Source organism: Palaemon carinicauda, chromosome 1 (genome assembly GCF_036898095.1).
Source record: "Palaemon carinicauda isolate YSFRI2023 chromosome 1, ASM3689809v2, whole genome shotgun sequence".
NCBI classification, from domain to species: domain Eukaryota; kingdom Metazoa; phylum Arthropoda; class Malacostraca; order Decapoda; family Palaemonidae; genus Palaemon; species Palaemon carinicauda.
In genome coordinates, this window is record NC_090725.1 from 299,424,984 (window position 1) to 299,447,156 (window position 22,173).

The 22,173-nt window shown below is 45.7% G+C and overlaps 1 protein-coding gene across 2 annotated transcripts in view; it reads right to left on the bottom strand.

Moving 5' to 3' along the window:
• LOC137658069 (poly [ADP-ribose] polymerase 2-like) overlaps window positions 1-22,173 on the bottom strand; it is a 130,131-nt gene that overhangs the window by 43,959 nt on the left and 63,999 nt on the right. For both annotated transcript variants that reach the window (XM_068392771.1, XM_068392770.1), the window contains exon 5: window positions 4,669-4,822. In XM_068392771.1, coding sequence (XP_068248872.1) covers window positions 4,669-4,822 — 154 coding nt within the window. The remainder of the gene's footprint in view (window positions 1-4,668; window positions 4,823-22,173) is intronic.

Sequence of the window (22,173 nt, forward strand, 5' to 3'; positions counted from 1 at the left end):
GATAGATAGATTGAATGACCAAACCTTTAACCAGATATGACAATGCATTTTTTTTAAAAGGATGAATATGAATTCTGATCTCACAGTAAATTAGGGACATAACCAGTAATGTCCAGTTTGTTTAAAATACAGTGATACCTCGGTACTCGACCATAATCCGTTCGAGATCCGTGTTCGACCTCCGATTTGTTCGAGTACCGAATTTTTTTTCCCCATAAGAAATAATGGTATATATTCTATTCCGTTCCCAAGCACTCGAACAGGCCCAAAATATTAATAAAACGTGTACCTAAACAACAATAATTATCTAAATGTGTATGAAATTGGTCAGAAAATCCTATAAAACAATTTTAAACCATTTACTGTACTAAAATAAAACAATTTTAAACCATTTTCTGTACTGTAGTGAACATACCTTTGAGCAGCGGTTCGATGGCATACAGGGATGGATGTGGAGAGGATGGAAGGGGGAGGTTACTGCTTGGAAGGAGAGTCCCCTTCCATGATGTGGCGGGGTAGTTCTCCTTCAGGAGTTGTTTCTCTCTCCAATGAAAGGGTGGGCAGATCTATTTCAGGGGTTTCTTCTCTTCTTTGTCTCTTCTTTGGAGGAGAAACAGGCTTTGATGTAGCAGCTTTCTTTTCTTTTGTGAAAAACTGGTCTATTGTTAATTGTTTCTTCCTCCTCTGCAGTATTCTTCGAAAATGATACATGACACTATCATTAAACATATGCACTGCCCGGTTTGCTACTGCAATTTCTGGGTGGTATTTTTCAGCAAAAGCCTGCACATCTGCCCACTTGGAACAAATTTCATTGATGAGAGAACTTGGAACATCCTCCCTTACCTCATCCTCTTCTGAAGATTCCTGCTCCACAATCAGATCCTGCTGCTGTTGTTGTTGCAGGTGCAACAATTCCTCCACAGTCAACTCGGTAGAATGGCTTTCTACAAGCTCATCAATATCATCCTTGTCGACCTCAAGCCCCAAACTCCTGCCCATGACAACAATTTCCTCAACGACATCAGTGTCATCAGAAATTACAGGGGTAGCAGTGCTTGGACCCGCCTCTGGTTGGAAACCTTCAAACTCCCTCTCTGTGACACATGATGGCCACAGCTTACGCCAGGCAGAGTTCAATGTCCTATAGGTCACACCTCGCCAAGCTTGGTCAATCATGTTAACAGAGTTGAGGATGCTGAAGTGTTCCTTCCAGAATTCCTTTAGGGTCAACTTCGTGTCACTGGTCACTTCAAAACACTTTCTGAAAAGGGCCTTGGTATAGAGTTTTTTGAAGTTTGAAATGACCTGTTGGTCCATGGGCTGGAGTATGGGAGTAGTATTGGGGGCAAGAATTTGATTTTGATAAAGCTGTATTCTTCTTTCAAGTCATCCTCGAGACCTGGAGGATGTGCAGGAGCATTGTCCATAACCAGAAGACATTTCATTGGCAAGCTCTTTTCAATGAGGTAAGCCTTAACCTGGGGGGCAAACACTTCGTTTATCCACTCAGTAAAGAATTGTCTTGTGACCCAAGATTTAGTGTTCGAGCGCCACATAACTGGTAGTGCACTTTTACAAATATTATTTCGTTTGAACACCCGGGGGTTGTCCGAGTGGTACACTAACAAGGGTTTGATCTTGCAATCGCCACTTGCATTTGCACACAGCAACAATGTTAGCCTATCTTTCATTGGCTTGTGACCTGGCATCTTCGTCTCGTCCTTGGTAATGTACGTATTGGCTGGCATTTTCTTCCAAAATAACCCAGTCTCATCACAATTAAAGACTTGTTGTGCGATCAAATTTTGTTCATTTATGTACCGATCGAATTCCCCCACGTATTTATCGGCTGCAATTTGATCCGAACTAGCTGCCTCCCCATGCCTAGTAACACGATGAATACCTGTTCTATTACGAAACTTTTCAAACCAACCCCTGCTCGCTTTAAATGTAAATGAATCACTTTCACTGGTACTCGGACTTTTCTTCACTAATTCTTCATAGATATGCAACGCTTTTTCACAAATGAACGCTTCACTAACACTTTCCCCGGCCAACTGTTTTTCTTTAATAAATATTAAAAGCAACTTTTCCATCTCCTCAATCACTTGTGGCCTTTGCTTAGTTACCGCCGTAACTCCCGTTGCAACATTCGCCTTCTTAATCATTTCTTTATGCTTTAAAAACGTAGAAATGGTCGACTTCGCCATTCCGTATTCTACCGCTAAATCGGACACTCGTACACCATTCTCATATTTCGCTATAATTTCCTTCTTCAACTCGATCGTTGTTCGCACTGTTTTCCTCTTCTCCTTCCCCTTAACACTCATTACTTTCTTGGGACTCATTATGAAAGCTAAAAAAGCAATTAAAAGCACTGAAAATCACTAAATCACAACGAATGCTGATCGCGCGTTGTCTGAGTGACGCTCTCGAGAGAACTGATGCTTCCCGAACAAGCGAGAGTGGCCGAGATGGCGCGATCATCACAAAGCCCATGCGGTCGTCACGTGTTCGGCTGGTCGAGTACCGAATTTTTGGTCGAGCACCGCAGCAAAAATTTCTCGAAAATTTTGGTCGAACTCCGAATTGTTCGAGTATAGAGTCGTTCGACTACCGAGGTATCACTGTATACTGAATGTCTCTTACTGGACAAATGCAACTAATTTCAGATGAAATACTTACAATCACTTCCAATGAGAAGTGAAAAAATTGCAAACCACACTTGGTCTTAAAATAATTTAGCTCTGAATGCGGGGAAAAAAAATCATCTTATGCTCCCACCCGCAAAGCCACACCTTAAAAGATAGTGTTTTGGGGTTTATTATGAGTTGAGCTATTAAATCTAAAAGTGAAAAGTTTTTCAAAGGGGTATGGAGTTGTATGTTCGAACTGAGTACCCTGCTTTTCGTAAGTCCAACTATAAATGTGGATGTCATTAAGATTCAGGTTATTAAAATTTATGGCGGGCACAACAACTTTTATATGGAATCCAGACTTGGACAATGCTATCGTTGCTTGTGTTCTTACCACTATGGCTTAGATAGAAAGGCCTCTCTTGTGTTTGGTGATTTCAATGATCACCACAGGAATACTGTTTATCCCAGAGATTACCATGACTTTGGAACTTTGAACTTGACTGAATTCCGCCGTGAGTAAATCATTAGTAAGGCTACGCACAAGCCTGGTAATTTCTTGGACCTGTTATACACCGACTTCCCTGGTACTATAACAAGGTTGATCCTACAATTGAGAATTTTCTTCATGCTATGTTTTCATTATTAATCAAAACTGAGCAGCCTGTCCCTGATGTGCCAAACTGTACTATTTGAAGATATATATAAAATCTCAAGAAGACCGGAATGGCATTTTAAGAGATCTTTTGTACTGAATTGGTCACTACCGCATAAAGGGGCTGAGCCTGTTGTTCTCTTGAATGGGAATCTAGTTGACATAACTGATATACAAATCTCTTCTCATGTATTAAAATAACGTAAGACAACATACATACATGATGATTGTAGATGAACTTATTAGAAAAAAAACAGGAGGCTTAGCATTTTTGGAAAGTAATAAATCAGATAAGGCTTGGAATAACTACACTCAGCTAAGAGCTGTTGCTCTGAGAGTTTACGCTTCACCTGAAAAGGAATACGATTTGACAAGAAATCCTTTCTGGGAAAACAGGAATTTTAGTGTTGGGCCACCATTAAATCTGCATTCTTTGGTGTATACTTAACGGGTAGTCCCTTACTTCAATTAGATGGCTCTGTCACTCACTCTCCAAATGAAAAGGCAACCCTTTTGACTAATGTCTTTGTAAGCAGAGTAACAAGAAACTTTATCTTCCTTATTCCTGTTTTCCTGAAGCCAAACTAACTAGAGTAGCTTCTTGGTCCCATGAAATTACAACACTCATAGTGGACCTTGATGCTTTTTGAGGTGTAGACCCAAATTGTATTTTTCCTTTGATTTTTTATAAAGCTGATTTCTTAGCTCTTAAGTTATCTGTTATTTTTGTAAAGTTAACAAGGAGGTTCTTTTTGCACTCGGAGAATTAGTAGTGTTACTCCATTAGGTAAATGTCTGTTGTAGTTCTAGGCTGCCGGCTACAGCCCAATTTCCATAACTCCAATATTATCAAAAGTTTTTAAACATCATTTAGCAAAATTTCTCTGTCACTGTCCAAATTAAATTGGTAAATCAGTTTTTAGCTTTATTGACTCATGGGAAAAAATCTATTTATTGAGGTACCTACTTAGGTACTTGACCTTTCATTCTTAGCTGATCAAGTTGACAGGGAATTGAAAGATAGCTTTTAATGACCTGTTAGAGCAGTAAAGGTAATTTTATATAACTGCTAATATGTACCACAAAATCCTGCAGGCAATATAAACAAACCAATTATGGTGAGTACATGTACACATACTAAAGCAACTAAAATCAATGTACCATTACACACACTTTTTGCTAGGTAATTTACTTTTAATGATAGGATGAAATTGGATTCATTTCTTTTCTTTCCAAATCTGGTATTTAATTAATAACTGGTAACCAACTCCACATTTTAAATCAACAATAATATCAATACATTCACTTATTTCAAATGAATTCAAATTAAAATAATAAGTTTCAACACAAAATAAGATGGAAATCTGCACTTACTTTTTTTCTTTCCTCCTTTATTTTATCTACCGCTTTTATTGCTGAATCAGTTTGATCTTCCTTGGAGTAGTCCATTGCAAGTAAGTCATATTTACCTGGCACCTTTTCAAAAGAGTCCCTCGAATCCCAATCATTTCGAGTTTTGTCACTGAACCTGTTAATAAAAAGTTGCAAAATTACAATATATCTTTTACAACAGTTAAGTTCAGTTTATATTTACTGTAAACCATTCAAGTGTATTAGCTATATAAGGAAAATTTGCAATAAGAAAGGTCACAAGCAATAAATGTAGACAGAAATGAACAATAAAAAAACATGTGAATAACAGAAATGAATAGCGAATAAAAAATAATGGAAGATGAAACATTATATATGTTGTACCAAATGTGGACAAAAGTATTGTCTTTCCAATCTACTATGAGATTCAGGGCCTCTGTAACATGATATTTTAATTATGAAATAAATTTTTGAATATACTTACCCGGTGAATATATAATAGCTGCAACTCTGCGGCTCGACAGACAACATACTCAAAAAACTCGCGAGCGATCGCTATGTAGGTTACGGGTGTGCCCACCAGCGCCAACTGTCGGCCAGATACCACTCTTGTATGTAAACAAAACCTTCAATTCTTCTCGTCCCGCTGCGTCTCTATTGGGGAGGAAGGGAGGGTCATTTAATTTATATATTCACCGGGTAAGTATATTCAAAAATTTATTTTATAATTAAAATATCATTTTTAAATATTTAACTTAGCCGGTGAATATATAATAGCTGATTCACACCCAAGGAGGTGGGTAGAGACCAGAGTTAATTATGTTTACAGCGTATAAGCTAAGAGTTTTTTCATTTTGACAGTTATCAATATAACAAAACCAAAATAAAGAGGTACCTGGTAAGGAAGTTGACTTAGACGATTACTCTGCCTTGTAAGTCTGTCTTCCTCACGGAGCCCAGCGATCCTCTTAGGATGCTGACAGACTCCCAGGAGCTGAAGTATCAAGGGCTGCAACCCATACAACAGGACCTCATCAAACCCCTAATCTGGGCGCTCTCAAGAAATGACTTTGACCACCCGCCAAATCAACCAGGATGCGAAAGGCTTCTTAGCCTTCCGAACAACCCATAAAAACAATATTAAAAACATTTCAAGAGACAGATTAAAAGGATATGGAATTAGGGAAGTGTAGTGGTTGAGCCCTCACCCACTACTGCACTCGCTGCTACGAATGGACCCAGGGTGTAGCAGTCCTCGTAAAGAGTCTGGACATCTTTCAAGTAAAATGACGCGAACACTGACTTGCTTCTCCAAAAGGTCGCGTCCATGATACTTTGCAGAGATCTATTTTGCTTGAAGGCCACGGAAGTTGCTATAGCTCTAATCTCGTGCGTCTTAACCTTAAGCAAAGATCGGTCTTCCTCACTCAAGTGTGAATGAGCTTCTCGTATTAACAATCTGATAAAATATGACAAAGCATTCTTTGACATAGGTAAGGATGGTTTCTTAACCGAACACCATAACGCTTCAGATTTACCTCGTAAAGGCTTAGTACGAGCTAAATAGAACTTAAGAGCTCTAACGGGGCATAATACTCTCTCTAATTCGTTGCCTACGATCTCTGATAAGCTAGGAATATCAAAAGATTTAGGCCAAGGACGAGAAGGCAGTTCATTCTTGGCTAGGAAACCAAGTTGAAGAGAACAAGTGGCTTTTTCTGTCGAAAAACCGATGTTCTTGCCGAAGGCATGAAGCTCACTGACTCTTTTAGCCGAGGCCAAGCACACCAGGAAAAGAGTCTTAAGAGTGAGATCCTTCAGGGAGGCTGAATGTAAAGGCTCAAACCTGTCTGACATGAGGAATCTTAGGACCACGTCTAAATTCCATCCAGGTGTAGCCAAACGACGCTCCTTAGAGGTCTCAAAAGACTTAAGGAGATCTTGTAGATCTTTATTGTTGGAAAGATCTAAGCCTCTATGCCGGAAGACCGAAGCCAACATGCTCCTGTAGCCCTTGATCGTGGGAGCTGAAAGGGAGCGAACTCTTCTCAGGTATAAGAGAAAATCAGCGATTTGGGCTACAGAGGTACTGGACGAGGATACAGATACTGACTTGCACCAGTCTCGGAAGATTTCCCACTTCGATTGGTAAACTCTAATGGTAGAAGCTCTCCTCGCTCTTGCAATCGCACTGGCTGCCTCCTTCGAAAAGCCTCTAGCTCTCGAGAGTCTTTCGATAGTCTGAAGGCAGTCAGACGAAGAGCGTGGAGGCTTTGGTGTACCTTCTTTACGTGTGGCTGACGTAATAGGTCTACTCTTAGAGGAAGACTTCTTGGAAAGTCTACCAGCCATCGAAGTACCTCGGTGAACCATTCTCTCGCGGGCCAGAGGGGAGCAACTAACGTCAACCTTGTCCCTTCGTGAGAGGCGAATTTCTGCAGTACCTTGTTGACAATCTTGAATGGTGGGAATGCGTATACGTCTAGGTGAGACCAGTCTAGGAGAAAGGCATCTATATGTATTGCTGCTGGGTCTGGGACTGGAGAGCAATAGATTGGAAGCCTCTTGGTCATCGAGGTTGCAAAGAGGTCTATGGTGGGTTGACCCCAAGTCGCCCAAAGCCTCTTGCACACATCCTTGTGGAGGGTCCATTCGGTTGGAATTACCTGACCCTTCCGACTGAGACAATCTGCTAGAACGTTCAAGTCGCCCTGGATAAACCTCGTTACCAGGGAGATGCCTCGATCTCTTGACCAGATGAGCAGGTCCCTTGCTATCTCGTACAGTGTCAGGGAGTGGGTACCTCCTTGTTTGGAAATGTACGCCAAGGCTGTGGTGTTGTCCGAGTTGACCTCCACCACTTTGTCTCGAAGGAGACTCTCGAAGCTCATCAAGGCCAGGTGAACTGCCAAAAGCTCCTTGCCGTTGATATGCATGCTCCTCTGACTTGAGGTCCACAGACCTGAACATTCCCGACCGTCCAGTGTCGCCCCCCAACCCAAATCCGATGCGTCTGAGAAGAGAACGTGGTTTGGTTTCTGAACTGCTAGGGGAAGTCCCTCTCGTAGACTGATATTGTCTTTCCACCAATTCAGGCAAGTCTTTACTGTTTCGGAAATCGGGATCGAGACCGCCTCTAGCGTCTTGTCCTTTTTCCAGTGAAAAGCTAGATGGAATTGTAGAGGTCGGAGGTGTAGCCTTCCTAGCGATACAAACTGCTCCAGGGATGATAGAGTTCCTACTAGACTCATCCAATTCCTGACTGAGCAACGTTCTCTCTTCAACATCCTTTGGATTACGAGCAGGGCTTGATCTATTCTGGGGGCCGACGGAAAAGCCCGAAAAACTGGACTGCGAATCTCCATCCCTAAATACAGAATAGTTTGGGATGGGATCAGCTGGGACTTTTCCAAGTTGACCAGAAGTCCCAATTCCTTGGTCAGATCTAAAGTCCAATTGAGATCCTTCAGACAGCGATGACTGGACGAGGCTCTGAGAAGCCAGTTGTCCAAATAAAGGGAGGCTCGGATACCCGATAAATGGAGGAATTTTGCCACGTAAACACGAGAGGAGCAGGACTTAAGCCAAAGCACAGCGCCCGAAACTGGTACACCACATTGTCGAACACAAATCTCAGAAAAGGTTGGGAATCTGAGTGAATGGGGATGTGGAAGTAAGCATCTCTTAGGTCTAGAGAGACCATCCAGTCTCCCTTTCTGACCGCTGCTAAGACTGACTTCGTGGTCTCCATGGTGAACTTTGTCTTTGTGACAAAGACATTCAGAGCACTGACGTCTAGCACCGGTCTCCAACCTCCTGTCTTCTTCGGTACTAGGAAGAGACGGTTGTAAAACCCCGGTGATTGAAGGTCCGAGACTTTGACCACCGCTCCCTTCTCTAGCAAAAGAGACACTTCTAGTTTCAGGGCTTGTCTCTTTGCTTCCTCTCCGTACCTGGGAGAGAGATCGATGGGGGACGTCGCTAGAGGAGGTTTGCGTACAAATGGGATTTTGTACCCCTCTCTGAGCAACCTCACAGACTGTTGATCTGCGCCTCTCTTCTCCCAGGCTTGCCAGAAGTTCTTGAGTCTGGCACCTACTGCTGTCTGAAGTTGCGGGCAGTCAGACTCTGCCACGCGAGGACTTGGCTCCTTTCCTCTTTCCTCTCTTCCCTTTGGCACGAGTACTTCCCCTGCTGGGGGCTCTGCCACGAAAGGGCGGAATAAACCTGGACGCTGGAGTGTCTATCCTAGGTCTAGCAGACAAGGCAGACGAAGGGGTCCCTTTGCGAGCCGAGGACGCAACCAAGTCATGGGTGTCCTTCTGCACTAGAGACAACGCTATTTCCTTAACTAAAAGTTCAGGAAACAAGAACTTAGACAAAGGGGCAAAGAGTACCTCAGATCGTTGACAGGGCGTCACTCCTGCTGACATAAAAGAGCACAGAGACTCTCGTTTCTTTAGGACTCCTGACGTAAACGAGGCGGAGAGCTCATTGGATCCATCGCGGATGGCCTTATCCATGCAGGACATAATGAGTAAGGAGACATCTTTATCGGCTGATGAGATTTTCCTACTCAAGGCTCCCAAACACCAGTCAAGGAAGTTGAAAACTTCAAAAGCCCTAAAGATGCCTTTAAGTAGATGGTCCAGGTCTGAGGATGACCAACTAATCTTCGAGCGTCTCATGGCTAGGTGGCGGGGAGAGTCTACAAGACTTGAGAAGTCGCCCTGGGCAGAGGCAGGAACTCCCAAGCCGAGAACTTCTCCCGTGGCATACCAGACGCTCGATCTAGACGAGAGTTTAGATGGGGGGAAGGCAAAGGCCGTCTTCCCTAAACTCCTCTTGGTTTCCAACCAATCGCCTAACAGCCGTAAAGCTCTCTTGGATGAGCGAGAGAGAACGAGTTTTGTAAAGGCTGGCATGGCAGCAGGTACGCCTAAAACAAACTCAGACGGCGGCGAACGAGGAGCCACAGAGACAAAGTGTTCAGGAAACAACTCTTTAAAAATGAGCATGACTTTTTTAAAGTCCATAGATGGCGGAACTGCTCTAGGCTCATCAATATCTGAAGGATGATCCTCAGGCTGAGGGTCAGCAACGTCCTCATCCGAAAGTTCCTCATCTGACAACTGATGAGAAACAAGCAAAGGGGGTGGCAATGCTTGACACGCAGCGTCCGCCCGCACTGGTGCATAAGTGGCGGAGCAGGACGCAGCGTCCTGAAACTGCTGAACAGTCTGGGAACTGTCAACAACAACAGGTGCGTGAGGACGCACAGCGTCCACCCGAGACTGCTTAGACCGCCTGGGTTGTGCAGTCAAAACAACTCTAGGTTGCGGAGGTTGACGCACTGCGTCAAAACAAGTCAACTCTGATGGTTGGCGAACGTCCTGAACGTCACCAGGCGCATCAGCGAGTTGCCTAACGTCCACATGCGGCTGAAAATCCACACGAGACCGCATCGGGTGTGGTACAACCCCAACTGGTTGACGTGAGATGGCTACACCAACGTCAACAGGACGCACAACAGAACGCTTGGGTGGCTGACGGCCAGGATCTCCATGAGATAAACGGCTAGGTTCAACGGAAACCTTCTCTGCGTTGTAGTCTTCCATAAGGGACGCAAGCTTAGACTGCATGTCCTGCAGTATAACCCATTTAGGGTCTACGGTAACGGGTGCGGTAACAGACGGGGTTAGCGTCTGAGACGGCACAACTTTGCCTTGCTTAGGCGGCGAGCAGTCATCCGATGACAGCAACGGGTCCGAACTGTCCCAATGACTACATCCAGGACGTTGGACCTGTCCTGAAGGGACCGACTTGCGTTTCAGAGGCCTAGAAACCTTGCTCCATGGTTTCTTGCGTGAAACGCCTTCGGAAGACGAAGTAAAAATGGGCTCTCTCGTCTTATGGTAGGGGCGATCTTGACGAGATACGCCTGATACCATAGAGGGAACGTCTGTTCGCTGATCAAGGCCTCTCGAACCCATAAGTCGTACGACATTGCTTCTCCCCTGGGCTTGGGAGCTTGCAAGAGGTCCCGGACTAGGTGAACGACAGGCACGAACAAACGAACCCTCGGTCGCAACACTGTTCACAACACTTTGCGCACTAATCACTTTCCCACTTTCCGCCGTGGCACTATGGCACTTAAGTTCCTTCACGTCAGCCATGAGTTGATTACGGTCACTTGCTAACGCTTCAACTCTCTCCCCCAAGGCATGAATAGCACGTAACATGTCTTGCATAGACGGTTCCTGAGTGCTAGAAGGGGGGTTAGGAACAACCACTACAGGGGAAGGATTAGGTTCAGGGGCATGTGGAGAGGAAAAATCTAAGGACCTAGATGAACTTCTCCTTACCCTATCTCTCTCTAGTCTGCGTGCATACTTATCATATTCGATCCAATCGAATTCCGAAAGGCCCACGCATTCCTCACACCGATCTCCCAATTGACAGGTTTTACCCCGACAATTGGAACAAACAGTATGAGGGTCGAGAGAAGCCTTTGGAAGACGCCTATTACAGTCCCTAGCATTACACTTTCGAAATCTAGGTACTTGAGAAGGGTCAGCCATTTTGAATTAGTCAAAGAAAATTCCAAAACAATCCAAGTCATCAACAAATAATCCGATTCAATAAAGAGTTCAAGAGTTTATGTTGAGGAAAAACACCTGTACTGCGAAAGCTCAAACCAAAATAAAGTACTTCACCAAATATGATGGGAAAACTCCAGATTCTACAGCGAGTATAAGTACGTCTTGTCGTCAACGTCGACAGAGAAGAATTGAAGGTTTTGTTTACATACAAGAGTGGTATCTGGCCGACAGTTGGCGCTGGTGGGCACACCCGTAACCTACATAGCGATCGCTCGCGAGTTTTTTGAGTATGTTGTCTGTCGAGCCGCAGAGTTGCAGCTATTATATATTCACCGGCTAAGTTAAATATTTAAAAACGGTTTTTTGGACTTTGCTCCTTATCAAAGCATCGGATGTAGCTGAAAGTTGACATATGTATATTTTACAACCACACACAAATTTTGTCAGCATTATCAATAACCTAAACCCGATAGTTTTAATTTTTATAGAGTAAAAATGCTCTAGCTGACGCCATGGCCAGTGATAACGAGCCAAAAGTCGAAAACATTCATTACGTAAGCAATGTAAACACCTTTTGACAAAATTTTGCCCCGCCCAACCACCAGACACCCATTCACATTCTTCCATCGGCTCAGAAACCCATAACAGTCAAGAATGGCTAACAGGATTTGGAATTGACCCAGTGGTTGCAAAACTGCATTTGTCTTACGACTTGCAATTTTATACAGTCAAGAGAAAGCTCATGGCCATATTTACTATAGCCGGAATAGGTAATTATTCAGTTTCTAATTTAAATCCAATGTTTATGGTCTGATTTGTATTTAGCGTAACATGATTATAATACTTGTAATGTCATTCAGGCTTTTGAACATTTCCATTAACTATTCACTATGCCACCAAGAGAGAGAGAGAGAGAAAGAGAGAGATTGTATGTAAAGTGTCTTTATATAACTATTTTTGTTAAAATAAGATTTTTGTGCTAAAATCTCCATCAGACCAACGGATCATCCGACATAATTTTTTTCTTCTTCTTAGGCCGTACGACCGTGTTGGCTATGTTTTGGGCTTGATTGCATTTTGTAAATAAATCATGAATAGTTTTAGGAGTTTTATTTGTACATCTAATGGGAACTTATACTGTAGAAGTAAAGTGAACATAATTCATTTATCCTTTAAAATAATTACTACATGTAGCCAAACAAATAGTAGTAAAGATGATAATGCAATGATGGAATGATACCATACTTTATCTTTAGCTTCAACATCGGCAATAACATACCCAGTTGCCATAATTTGTCAGCGTAATGAAATAACCTATCATCTAATGTTAAACTTAATTTCTGAGGAGGCCATGGCTTATAGCACAGTGAAAAAACATGACAAAGACTTTATGAATGGCGGAACGATACATAAATGTGGGTGGGGTATCTGTGCTACCGTAGTAATACTACTGTAGCAGTAGTGCCGCAACAGTAGTATACATGAATTAAACGTTTAGGCCAACTGCTGGGATCCTTGAGGATCATTTAGCACTTCTTACAACTACTCGAGAATTGAGTTTTTATAGCTAGAATTTTAATTTCATAATCCAACAATGCCCATGATAGCCTTCAGTGTTATCCTGAATTATAACGAGGCCAAAGTGGGTGGAGCCTCATGAAGTCATCATTCTGACGATAATTATTGGTGAAGGTTTAAAGCCAAAATACGGTACCGCCTTTTTTTTTTTTTCCAGTAAATAGGTAGGAAGAGAGACAATAAATAAAAATTGCTTGACATTGGATATAGCAGTTATCAAATCAAGCTTGTCTACTACGTTTTTGAAAATTACCAACTATTCCCTACACCTTGTCAATCTGATTGTGACCTATAAAGTAGACTGTAATTTCTTAGGAAACTTATTTTGGGAGTTAGACTAATAATCGACGTGTTTTTGTATTTATTAACATATTTTGTTGGTTTGTTCATTATGACAATTATCAGTGGAAAGGTTTCAGAGTTCATAAAGGTGTACTGCTTTGCTTTTATTTAAATTTTTGTGTCATTGTTGGCAGAGGTATAGCCTTCGTTACGTATAGCCAATCATCGATCGAGAAAGAGGGAAGATATGCCGTCGTAGGTTACGTAACGAGTGCGTTCGAAACCTTTTCTCTGAGTAAGTTGGCCCGTCTTCAAAAAAACGTCACTTTTACATTATAATTACCAAATTTATTCTACCCACGTAATGCAGAATATAGTCAAAATTTATGTGTAGATATAATGTGCATTCTGAATTAGCATTAGATTTATGAAATTCATAGATAAAAAAAATATTGCGAAAAAACCGTGTTACAGAGGCCCTGAATCTCATAGTAGTTATTTAAACTACAATGGAAATTTCTAGTACTTGTGATTTATTTCACATAAAGGAATATAATTATATTAAAGGGAAATAATGAACTGAAAATAATTAGAAAAAATGAAAGTAAAATAAATTGAAGGAATAAATAAAAATATGTAATGAAATAAAAATTAAACATAACTAAATTACATACTGTATAACATTCAAATTCATATAAATATATGGTGATATTTTCTTCACATTTCTGTATAACATACGGTCTCTGATCATTGAGTCATATCTTTTGACAGCTATCTATCATGGAATTATTATACAAACACATAATCATTTCACTTTGAATATAAAGTGGTCTTACAAACAGAATTGTAGTTTTTCACTATTATTTAGAGTAAAATAATATAAAGCAAATTTCTGAAAAAATTTCCAACAACCACTTCACAAATTTTAAAAGTAATTTGTATTTTTCCTGTCTATATAAACCTGGGTCCTTTAATATCACAAATTTTTAAGTAATTTGTATTTTTCCTAACATACTTACCTAGAACTACCTTCTTAGGAGTTACTGGTAACTCTAACTAACCAACCAGCTTTTTGTATAGTTTACCCTCTTTCCGTTTTCTAAGGGGTCAACCTCAGGCGGTGTGATATGTGCCCTGAGGCGACCCAGGGTCGGGAAGCGTGCTAGCTCAGGTCGGCGACTCCTCAGTAAGTTTCGTTGGAACAGGTACTACTCGACCCTGCAGGTTCTCGGGGAAGGATGGGTGGGCCATAACCTGAAGGTAGTTCTAGGTAAGTATGTTAGGAAAAATACAAATTACTTAAAAACTTGTGATTTGTTCCAACACGGTTACTTACCTAGAACTACCTTCTTAGGAGACTTAAACTTTAGGAGGTGGGAGTGTCCTGCAGGGGCCAGAAGCCGACGGGGAGGCACGCGAGAGAGGGAACCTCTAAGGAGGTATTGGTTCTACGACCACTAGAAAACTGCACGAAAAGTAGGGGAAACTATCCAAAAAACTCACTTAGTGTCTAATGGCGTACCTTTTCAAAACCAACTCCGATACATGTTCTCTTGGAGGACATTTCTTCAAGTGGCTAAGGTCTTTTCGACATCTTCCTTGGCAGTATGGCCCGGGGAAGGAAGGAAAGGAGGTGAGGGGGGGTAAGGTTAAGGAAGGAACTAGTGTCTCTTGGCCTTAACCCCCCCGTTTACCCTGGGGCCATGACCTTAGATCTCTTGAAGGGCCGAAATGATTGGGCCAATGGAAAACCTGTCCAACGATTTTCTCGAGCAATCTTTGAGATAGTGTTCCGTGAAGGTGGACTGTCTAGACCAGATACCTGCCTTCAGGATCTTTCCCACAGCAATGTTTTTCTCGAAGGCCAGGGAGGTGCTCAGACCTCTAATATCATGTGGCCTTGGTTTACCTGGGAGAGGAGTCCCAGAAGCCTCGTAGGCTCTCTTATCACCTGTCGTAGCCAGAAAGAGATAGAGTTCTTCGAGACCGGTTTCTTCACCCGGCCTGTTGAGACGAATAAATTCCCGATCTGAGGGCGGAATTTTGCGGTCCTCTGCAGGTATTCTCTTACTGTTCTCACGGGACATAAGAGTAGATCCTTCGGGTTGTTGGAGCGAGGGATGGCTGGCACTGAAAAACCATCAAACCGAGGATCCCAACATGCCGGGTTCTGGGTCTTCGCCACAAAGCTAGGGACAAACCTAAAGGTAACTTCTCTCCACCCTTTGGAGTGTGAGACCTCGTAAGAGAGGCCGTGTAACTCGCTAACTCTTTTCGCCGAGGCCAGGGCTAAAAGGAATGCTGTTTCAAGGGTGAGTTCTCTGTCTAGTACGTCCCTGAGAGGCTCAAAGGGTGGCTCTGACAGGACCTTGAGAACTCTGGCTAGGTCCCACTGCGGAACCCTTACTTCCTGGGGGGGACATGATTGTTCAAAGCTGCGGATGAGCATAGAGATGTGCCTTGAGGCTCCCAAGGCAATGCCCCTAAGGAGGAAGACGACCTAAGGCTGCTAGTACTCCTTTGATGGCCGGAATAGACGAACCCACGTCGTCTCTCAGGTACACCAGAAAGTCTGCAATGTCCTGGATCGACGCCCCTAAGGGCCTAATGTTCTTGGACGCACACCACTTCACGAAGACTGCCCACTTTTCTTGGTAAACTACTGTCGAGGAACGCCATAGGTAACCCGACATCCTTGCCGCGGTTCTCAATGAGTATCCTTCTTTCTTCAGTAGCCTCTCGATAACCTTCACGCGTGAAGGGGGAGGGATCGAGGGTTTTCGTGCCACCTGTGAAAGTAAGGTTGAGGTCTGGTCTGTCCGGAAGCGGCCAAGGAGGACGAAGAGCTAATTCTTTTAGGTCTGCGACATGTCATCGACAGGTTGGTCGTCACTCTCACTCTGTTCAGCACTCGCCTGATCATCCCGAAGGGAGGGAAGGCGTACACATCGAGGTCGTCCCAGGGATGTTGGAAGGTGTCCTCGAACGCTGCTGACGGGTCTGGGACAGTGTTTCCTCGTAGGAAGTGTACGAACTGTCGACACGCCCTCAGAACCGCTATTATCTCCAGGATGTTTATATGGAGAGACGCCTCCTCGCTGGACCACTGCCCTCTTGTCGATTCTCCTAGCAGGTGTGCTCCCCAACCCTCCTTCGATGCGTCCGTGAACAACAGTATCTCCGGGGGATCGGGGGCGAAGGGCATTCCCTTCTCTGTGTTCGACCTGATGTTCCACCAAAGCAGGGTCTCTCTCGTCTTCGGGAGGACTGGGACTATTTTGTGGGGCTCCTTGCCTTGGGTCCACGATTCCTTCAGATTCCACTGTACCGGTCGGAGCCTGAGTCTCCCTGTCGGCACTAATTTCTCCAGTGAAACCAGGTGGCCCAGTAACTTCTGCCAGTCCTTGGCCCTCCTGGGTTGGCCCGCCAGGAAGGGTTGAAGGATATGTTCCAGGTTGTCTATCCTCTCCCCTGAGGGGAAGGCTCTTACTAACTGGGTGTCTAGGACCATCCCCAAGTAAGTCATCCTGGTGCTGGGGACTAGCTGGGACTTTCCTAGGTTGACCGTGATCTCTAATTCCTTGCAGAGGTCGAGCAACATCACGCCTTGCTCCTTCAGTTGCTCCCTTGAGACAGAAAGAAGCAACCAGTCGTCCAGGTACCTGATCAGTCATATGCCTTTCTCGTGCGCCCATGCCGAGACTGAGGTGAAAATCCTCGTGAACCCCTGCGGGGCCGTCGATAGGCCGAAGCAAAGGGTTTTGAACTGCAGGACACTGGACTCCCACTTGATTCTGAGGAACTTCCTGCTGGAGGGGTGCACGGGGATTTGAAAATAGGCATCCTTGAGGTCGAGGGACATGAGGAAATCCCCCTCCCTCAAGGCTGCTAGCCCTGTCTTGGGGGTGTCCATTATGAAATCCGTCTTTGAGACGAACTTGTTGAGGGCTGAGAGGTCTATGACCGGCCTCCACCCTCCTGTCGATTTCTCCACAAGGAAGAGCCTGCTGAAGAAACCCGGGCCGGGGTTCTCCACTGGCTCTAAAGCTCCCTTGGCGATCATGGACGCTACTTCCTCCTGTAGCGCCGACCTCTTCAAGGAGTTCTTTGGAACCAGCCCCTCGGCCCGGTGGGCTGGGATGAGAGGGGGAGGTTCTTCTAGGAAAAGGAGTCTGTAGCCCTCCTTCAGGACCGTCACCGTCCAGGGATCCGCACCGAGATCCCGCCATGCTTGCCAAAAATGTCTGAGGCATCCCCCTACTAGAGGCTCCAGTAGGAGTAGGGGGCCTCCCTTCCTACCTCCTTCTGGAGGAGCAGCCAGAGCGACCTCTCCTAGAGTTACTGTAGGAGGGTCTGAAGGCTGACTGAGGGGCTGTGTTGGCCCTACGGGTGGGCTGCTGAGAGGTTTGAAGCCAAGGAGCTGACGGTGGGTCTCTTCGAGGCAGCAAAGGGGCGGACTGGGAGGAGTGAGGGACGTCCGCTGAGGCTCTTCTAAACACGGGCTTCCTCCTAAGGGGGGGGGGGGGGCTAAGGTCTGTGTCTCTCACCCTCCTCACTTTCTCCATCGTATCCTCCACCAATTTGATGGGGAAAATGTCGATTCCCCACACGGAGGAATTCCTCAGTCTCCTAGCTTCTCTGTCCGGTAACTTCCGCACCAACTTGCTAAGGACAGTATCCCTCTTTCTAAGTACCCAGTTCATAGCCATAGACAGGGACTGGGATGACAAAAACTTAAAGGCCTTGCCTCCCGAACTAACTAGCTCCTTCAGCGTGGTCTGATTGTCCGGAAGGGAGAGGTCGTGGGACGCCTGAAACCCCACCAAGGCGCAAGACCACCCATCCAACCAGGAGGACACGTAGACAAGGTCCTGTGCCATGTCCTCCATCATAGAGGCTTCTGACGGGGAAAAGCACACGGGGGCAGTGGTGGCCCTGTCTTCCGAGGCTCCCTGGTTCAGTGAGGTCACCGCTGCTTCTACCGCACGGGGTCCGCCACGATGCCCTTCTGGGACGTAGAAACGTTTCTGCGATTTCAGCCCTGGAAGCAGCTTGGAGGAACTCTGGCTTCTGGGGGCCTCTGCCAGTCCTGCCAGGTAGCTATCTATATGCTCCATCCCCAACTTCACGTCCGGAGCGAGAGGGAGAGACAATGAAGGCTTTTGTTGCACAGGGTTGACGATCATTCTGGACAGTCCGGAGAGCACGGCCTTTGCTACTGAGGGCTTAGGTTCGTCTAATCGGTGGTGTCGACGAATTAGGGCCAGAACCTTACGGTAGGAGGAGATGTCGTCAGACGAGCACTCCCCTCCTTCCACCAGGTCGTCCGTCACCAGTTCCTCCGTACGGGGGTACTCCGTGACGGTGGGAAAGGCAACGCTGGACGAGTCTGCCCGTGGTATGGGCTGCCCCGTGGGGACGAAGGTATCCGTCATGGGAGTACCTTGTTCCACGGGGGACTCTGTGGATAGGGGATCCATGCGGACCGACGGGCGCCCTTGGTGCTTTAGGAAGGTCTCCAAGGTGCCCGTGGTCGACGCTAAGCCTTCCTTCATAAGATACCCGTGGTATGGGCTGCCCCGTGGGGACGAAGGTATCCGTCATGGGAGTACCTTGTTCCACGGGGGACTCTGTGGATGGGGGGATCCACGCGGACCGACGGGCGCCCTTGGTGATTTAGGAAGGCCTTCAAGGTGCCCGTGGTCGACGCTAAGCCTTCCTTCATAAGACGTACGTCCTTCCTAAGGGAAGAAGCGGAGGCCACCGTTGGGTTAGTCACTACAAGGGGGGCCTGGTTCGACCCCTCTTGCCGGGCGACTGGGCCGAAGGAGGAGGTAGGAGGATGAGACACAGAAGGCGAGGCTCTAGGGAGCCACCCGGAAGCGGCCGTGGCTGTGGTAACCTTAAACAGCTCGCTCCGGGCCACTGTGCTGTTCACCCACTCCTTGGACTACCTCCACTTGGCTTTCTTCTTAGAGGAAACGTCCAAGACTGCGGGGGGAAATCCTCGACGTTTCTCAGGTGTGGGAGGCTGCAGAAACACGGGGGTAGCGTAGACGAGGGAGCCGGAGGGGACGGAGCGAGGCCTTTGTAGAGCCATTGCTCGACGTCTTCTCCTCTAGCGGGAGACCTGAAGGGAGTCCTAGGGGGGTACCCATGCGGTGGGGTCTGAAGATGACGAACTTCCTTTCTCGGTGTCTCCTTCGGCGGTTGAAGCACCTGAAATACGCCATGACGCCGGGGAAGAATCCACACTTGGTTTCCCCCACATAGGATCTTCCGAGGAGACGGGACCTGCGGGCACTAGGATCTCGCCTCCTACCCACACTCCCGCACTACCCTCAGGCCCCATACATGCCTGCCCCACACTAGACACTTCCCCCACAGGAATATCAGACTCTTGGGGAAGGGCAATGGGCCTCTTCCCCGCAGCGGACTTACCTCGTCCCCTACTATGGGTAGGGGAAGAAGGACGGGAGCTACGGTCTGCCGAGACGTCTGGGGAAACCACAGGCGACGAGACACTGGATTTCTTAGGCGACTTCTTCTTCTTAGTCCCGAAGAGCACCCACTGGATCTCACTCCAGGAAGCACATCCCGGGCACGTGGAGGCAGGGGAACACACTTTTGCCCTACAAGTGGAGCACAAGGCGTGGGGATCAATCTCAGGTTTCGAAAAGAAAGCCCCGCAAGACTTCCCGGCCACAGGCCCAGGGCACCGACGAGGCTGCTCCATAACACAATGCTAATACACCAAGAGACACAAGGATGCAAAGGGAAAGTGAAAGGGAAACACGTGGGTAACACGTGGGTAACGCGTGGTAAGCACAAAGGATCGGGGGACACAAAGGGTCGCACAAGGTAAGAGAGAGCGCGGCGAGATGATGATCACGTCGCGACCAGAAACTTACTGAGGAGTCGCCGACCTGAGCTAGCACGCTTCCCGACCCCGGGTCGGCTCAGGGCACATATCACACCGCCTGAGGTTGACCCCTTAGAAAACGGAAAGAGGATAAACTATACAAAAAGCTGGTCGGTTAGGTAGAGTTACCAGTAACTCCTAAGAAGGTAGTTCTAGGTAAGTAACCGTGTTGGAACAAATGTGAATTGATTAAAGCACTGCTAGAACTAGGTAGTTAAAAACTTATAACGAGGTGTCGGCCATTGCTGGTAGTTAATGGTCAGCTGCGGGAAAACCCTACCACTTCTGCCAGTCCACTGAGCAGTCACTTTGATTGTGTTCGAGACTTTTAGGGGGGAAGATAAATACGGGAAATTAAGTTAAAGGAACCAGGTTTGTATAGTTAGGAAAAAGAACAAAATTATAAGTTTGTATTTTTTCTAACATACAAACCGGAATTCTTTACTATAGGAGATATTCTAGTGCAAGCTGGAAAATAGGGCAGAAAAACCTTAAAAAGGTCGTTAAGAACGGGGCAGATAGTTATCCACCTGTTAGAGGTAGGGGACCGCCGGTCGGTAGCTACTGTTTACCTTCAATCAGATTCTAGCTAGGACTATCTAGGGGGCGGTGATGGAGGGAAGATTTGTGTAAAGGATTCGAGTTTGTATGTTAAGAAAAATAAAAACTCTTTTATGAGTTTGTCATTTGTTCCTACACTGATACAAACCCTCATTCTTTACTATAGAACACTTAGTCCTGAGGTTAGGGTGGTCAAAGAGTTCCCTATTCATAGGGAAGATAGTCCTCAGACTAGACTCTCTTAAAGAAAAAATCTCCTGTAAATCTTCTTTCTTTGTAGATCCCCATAATCTCAGCACAACTGAAAGTTTGTAACTTCGTGGAAACAAATGTTTCAGGATGAAGTGGGTCAGGAACACTCGACTCGGACCCCTTCATACTTAGGATTCCCCCGACCTTGAAAAGGAGAAACCTCGTGACGAGTATAACTTATACCCTGTGAGTGAAATCAAATGAGTTTCATACCTTATTTCCATTGGCGAGTTCAGCTGAAACTGGCTACAGACTAGAATCGCCAGATGGGAGGTAGAAGGAAACGAAGAAGATAGATGGATGTCCTTCTTAAAACCTGGGGTAACACAGGATCCCCAACCAATGGCTACTGTCCCCTGAAAGGGCATAAGGTAGCTACAGCACCTGTTGACCTGCCACAACAGGCCCTATACAAAAGGTGTCTAGAGACCTATGTGTCACGTCGCTCAAATAGTGAGCGGTGAATGTAGATTGGCGTTTCCAAACCCCAGCTCTTAAGACTTGGGAGACAGAGATTTCTCTTAAACACAAGTGAGACAGCCACTCCCCTAACTTGATGGGCTTTGGATTGTGCTGCCTCTGGGTCACCATGAATAGCCATCGCAATAACTTTCTTAAACCAGAAAGAGATAGTGTTGCGAGAGATTCTCTTATTTACCTTGTTGGTACTAAGGAAGAGATGATGGAGACATGGTCTGAAAGGTCTGGTGCGCTTCAGGTATTTCCTTAGTGCCCTGACTGGGCACAGTAACAACTGGTCTGTATCCTGTGTTACCTTATTGAGGCTGGAAAACTGAAATTCTTGAAACCTCTCATTGGCAGATGAAGGATTCTCAGTCTTAGCCACAATGTCTGGTACTAAGTTGAGAGAGACTTCCCCCCATCCTCTAGAATGGGTGACGTCATAAGACAGACCATGTAGCTCACGGACCCTTTTAGCTGAGGCCAGAGCTACCAGGAAGACGGTCTTAAGGGTTAGAAAGTAGTCTGAAGCCCTATTTAAGGGCTCGTAGGGCGGACCCTTCAAGACCAAAGACACGTCCCAAGGTGGTGGTCTAATCTCAACTGGGGGGGGGGGGCGCAAGATCGCTCAAAACCTTGAATCAATAAAACGATATCTTCCGAGGGGAAAGGTCAACCTCTCTGAGTCTACAGGTGAAGCTCAAAGCTGAGCGATAGCCCCTAATTGCGAGACTGAGAGGAGCTTTTCCTCCTTCAGATACAAAAGGAAATCCGCCACTAAGGGGAGAGAGGGATCGAGTGGAGACACGCCTTGCCCTCTACACCAAGTTGCAAACACTCTCCATCTTG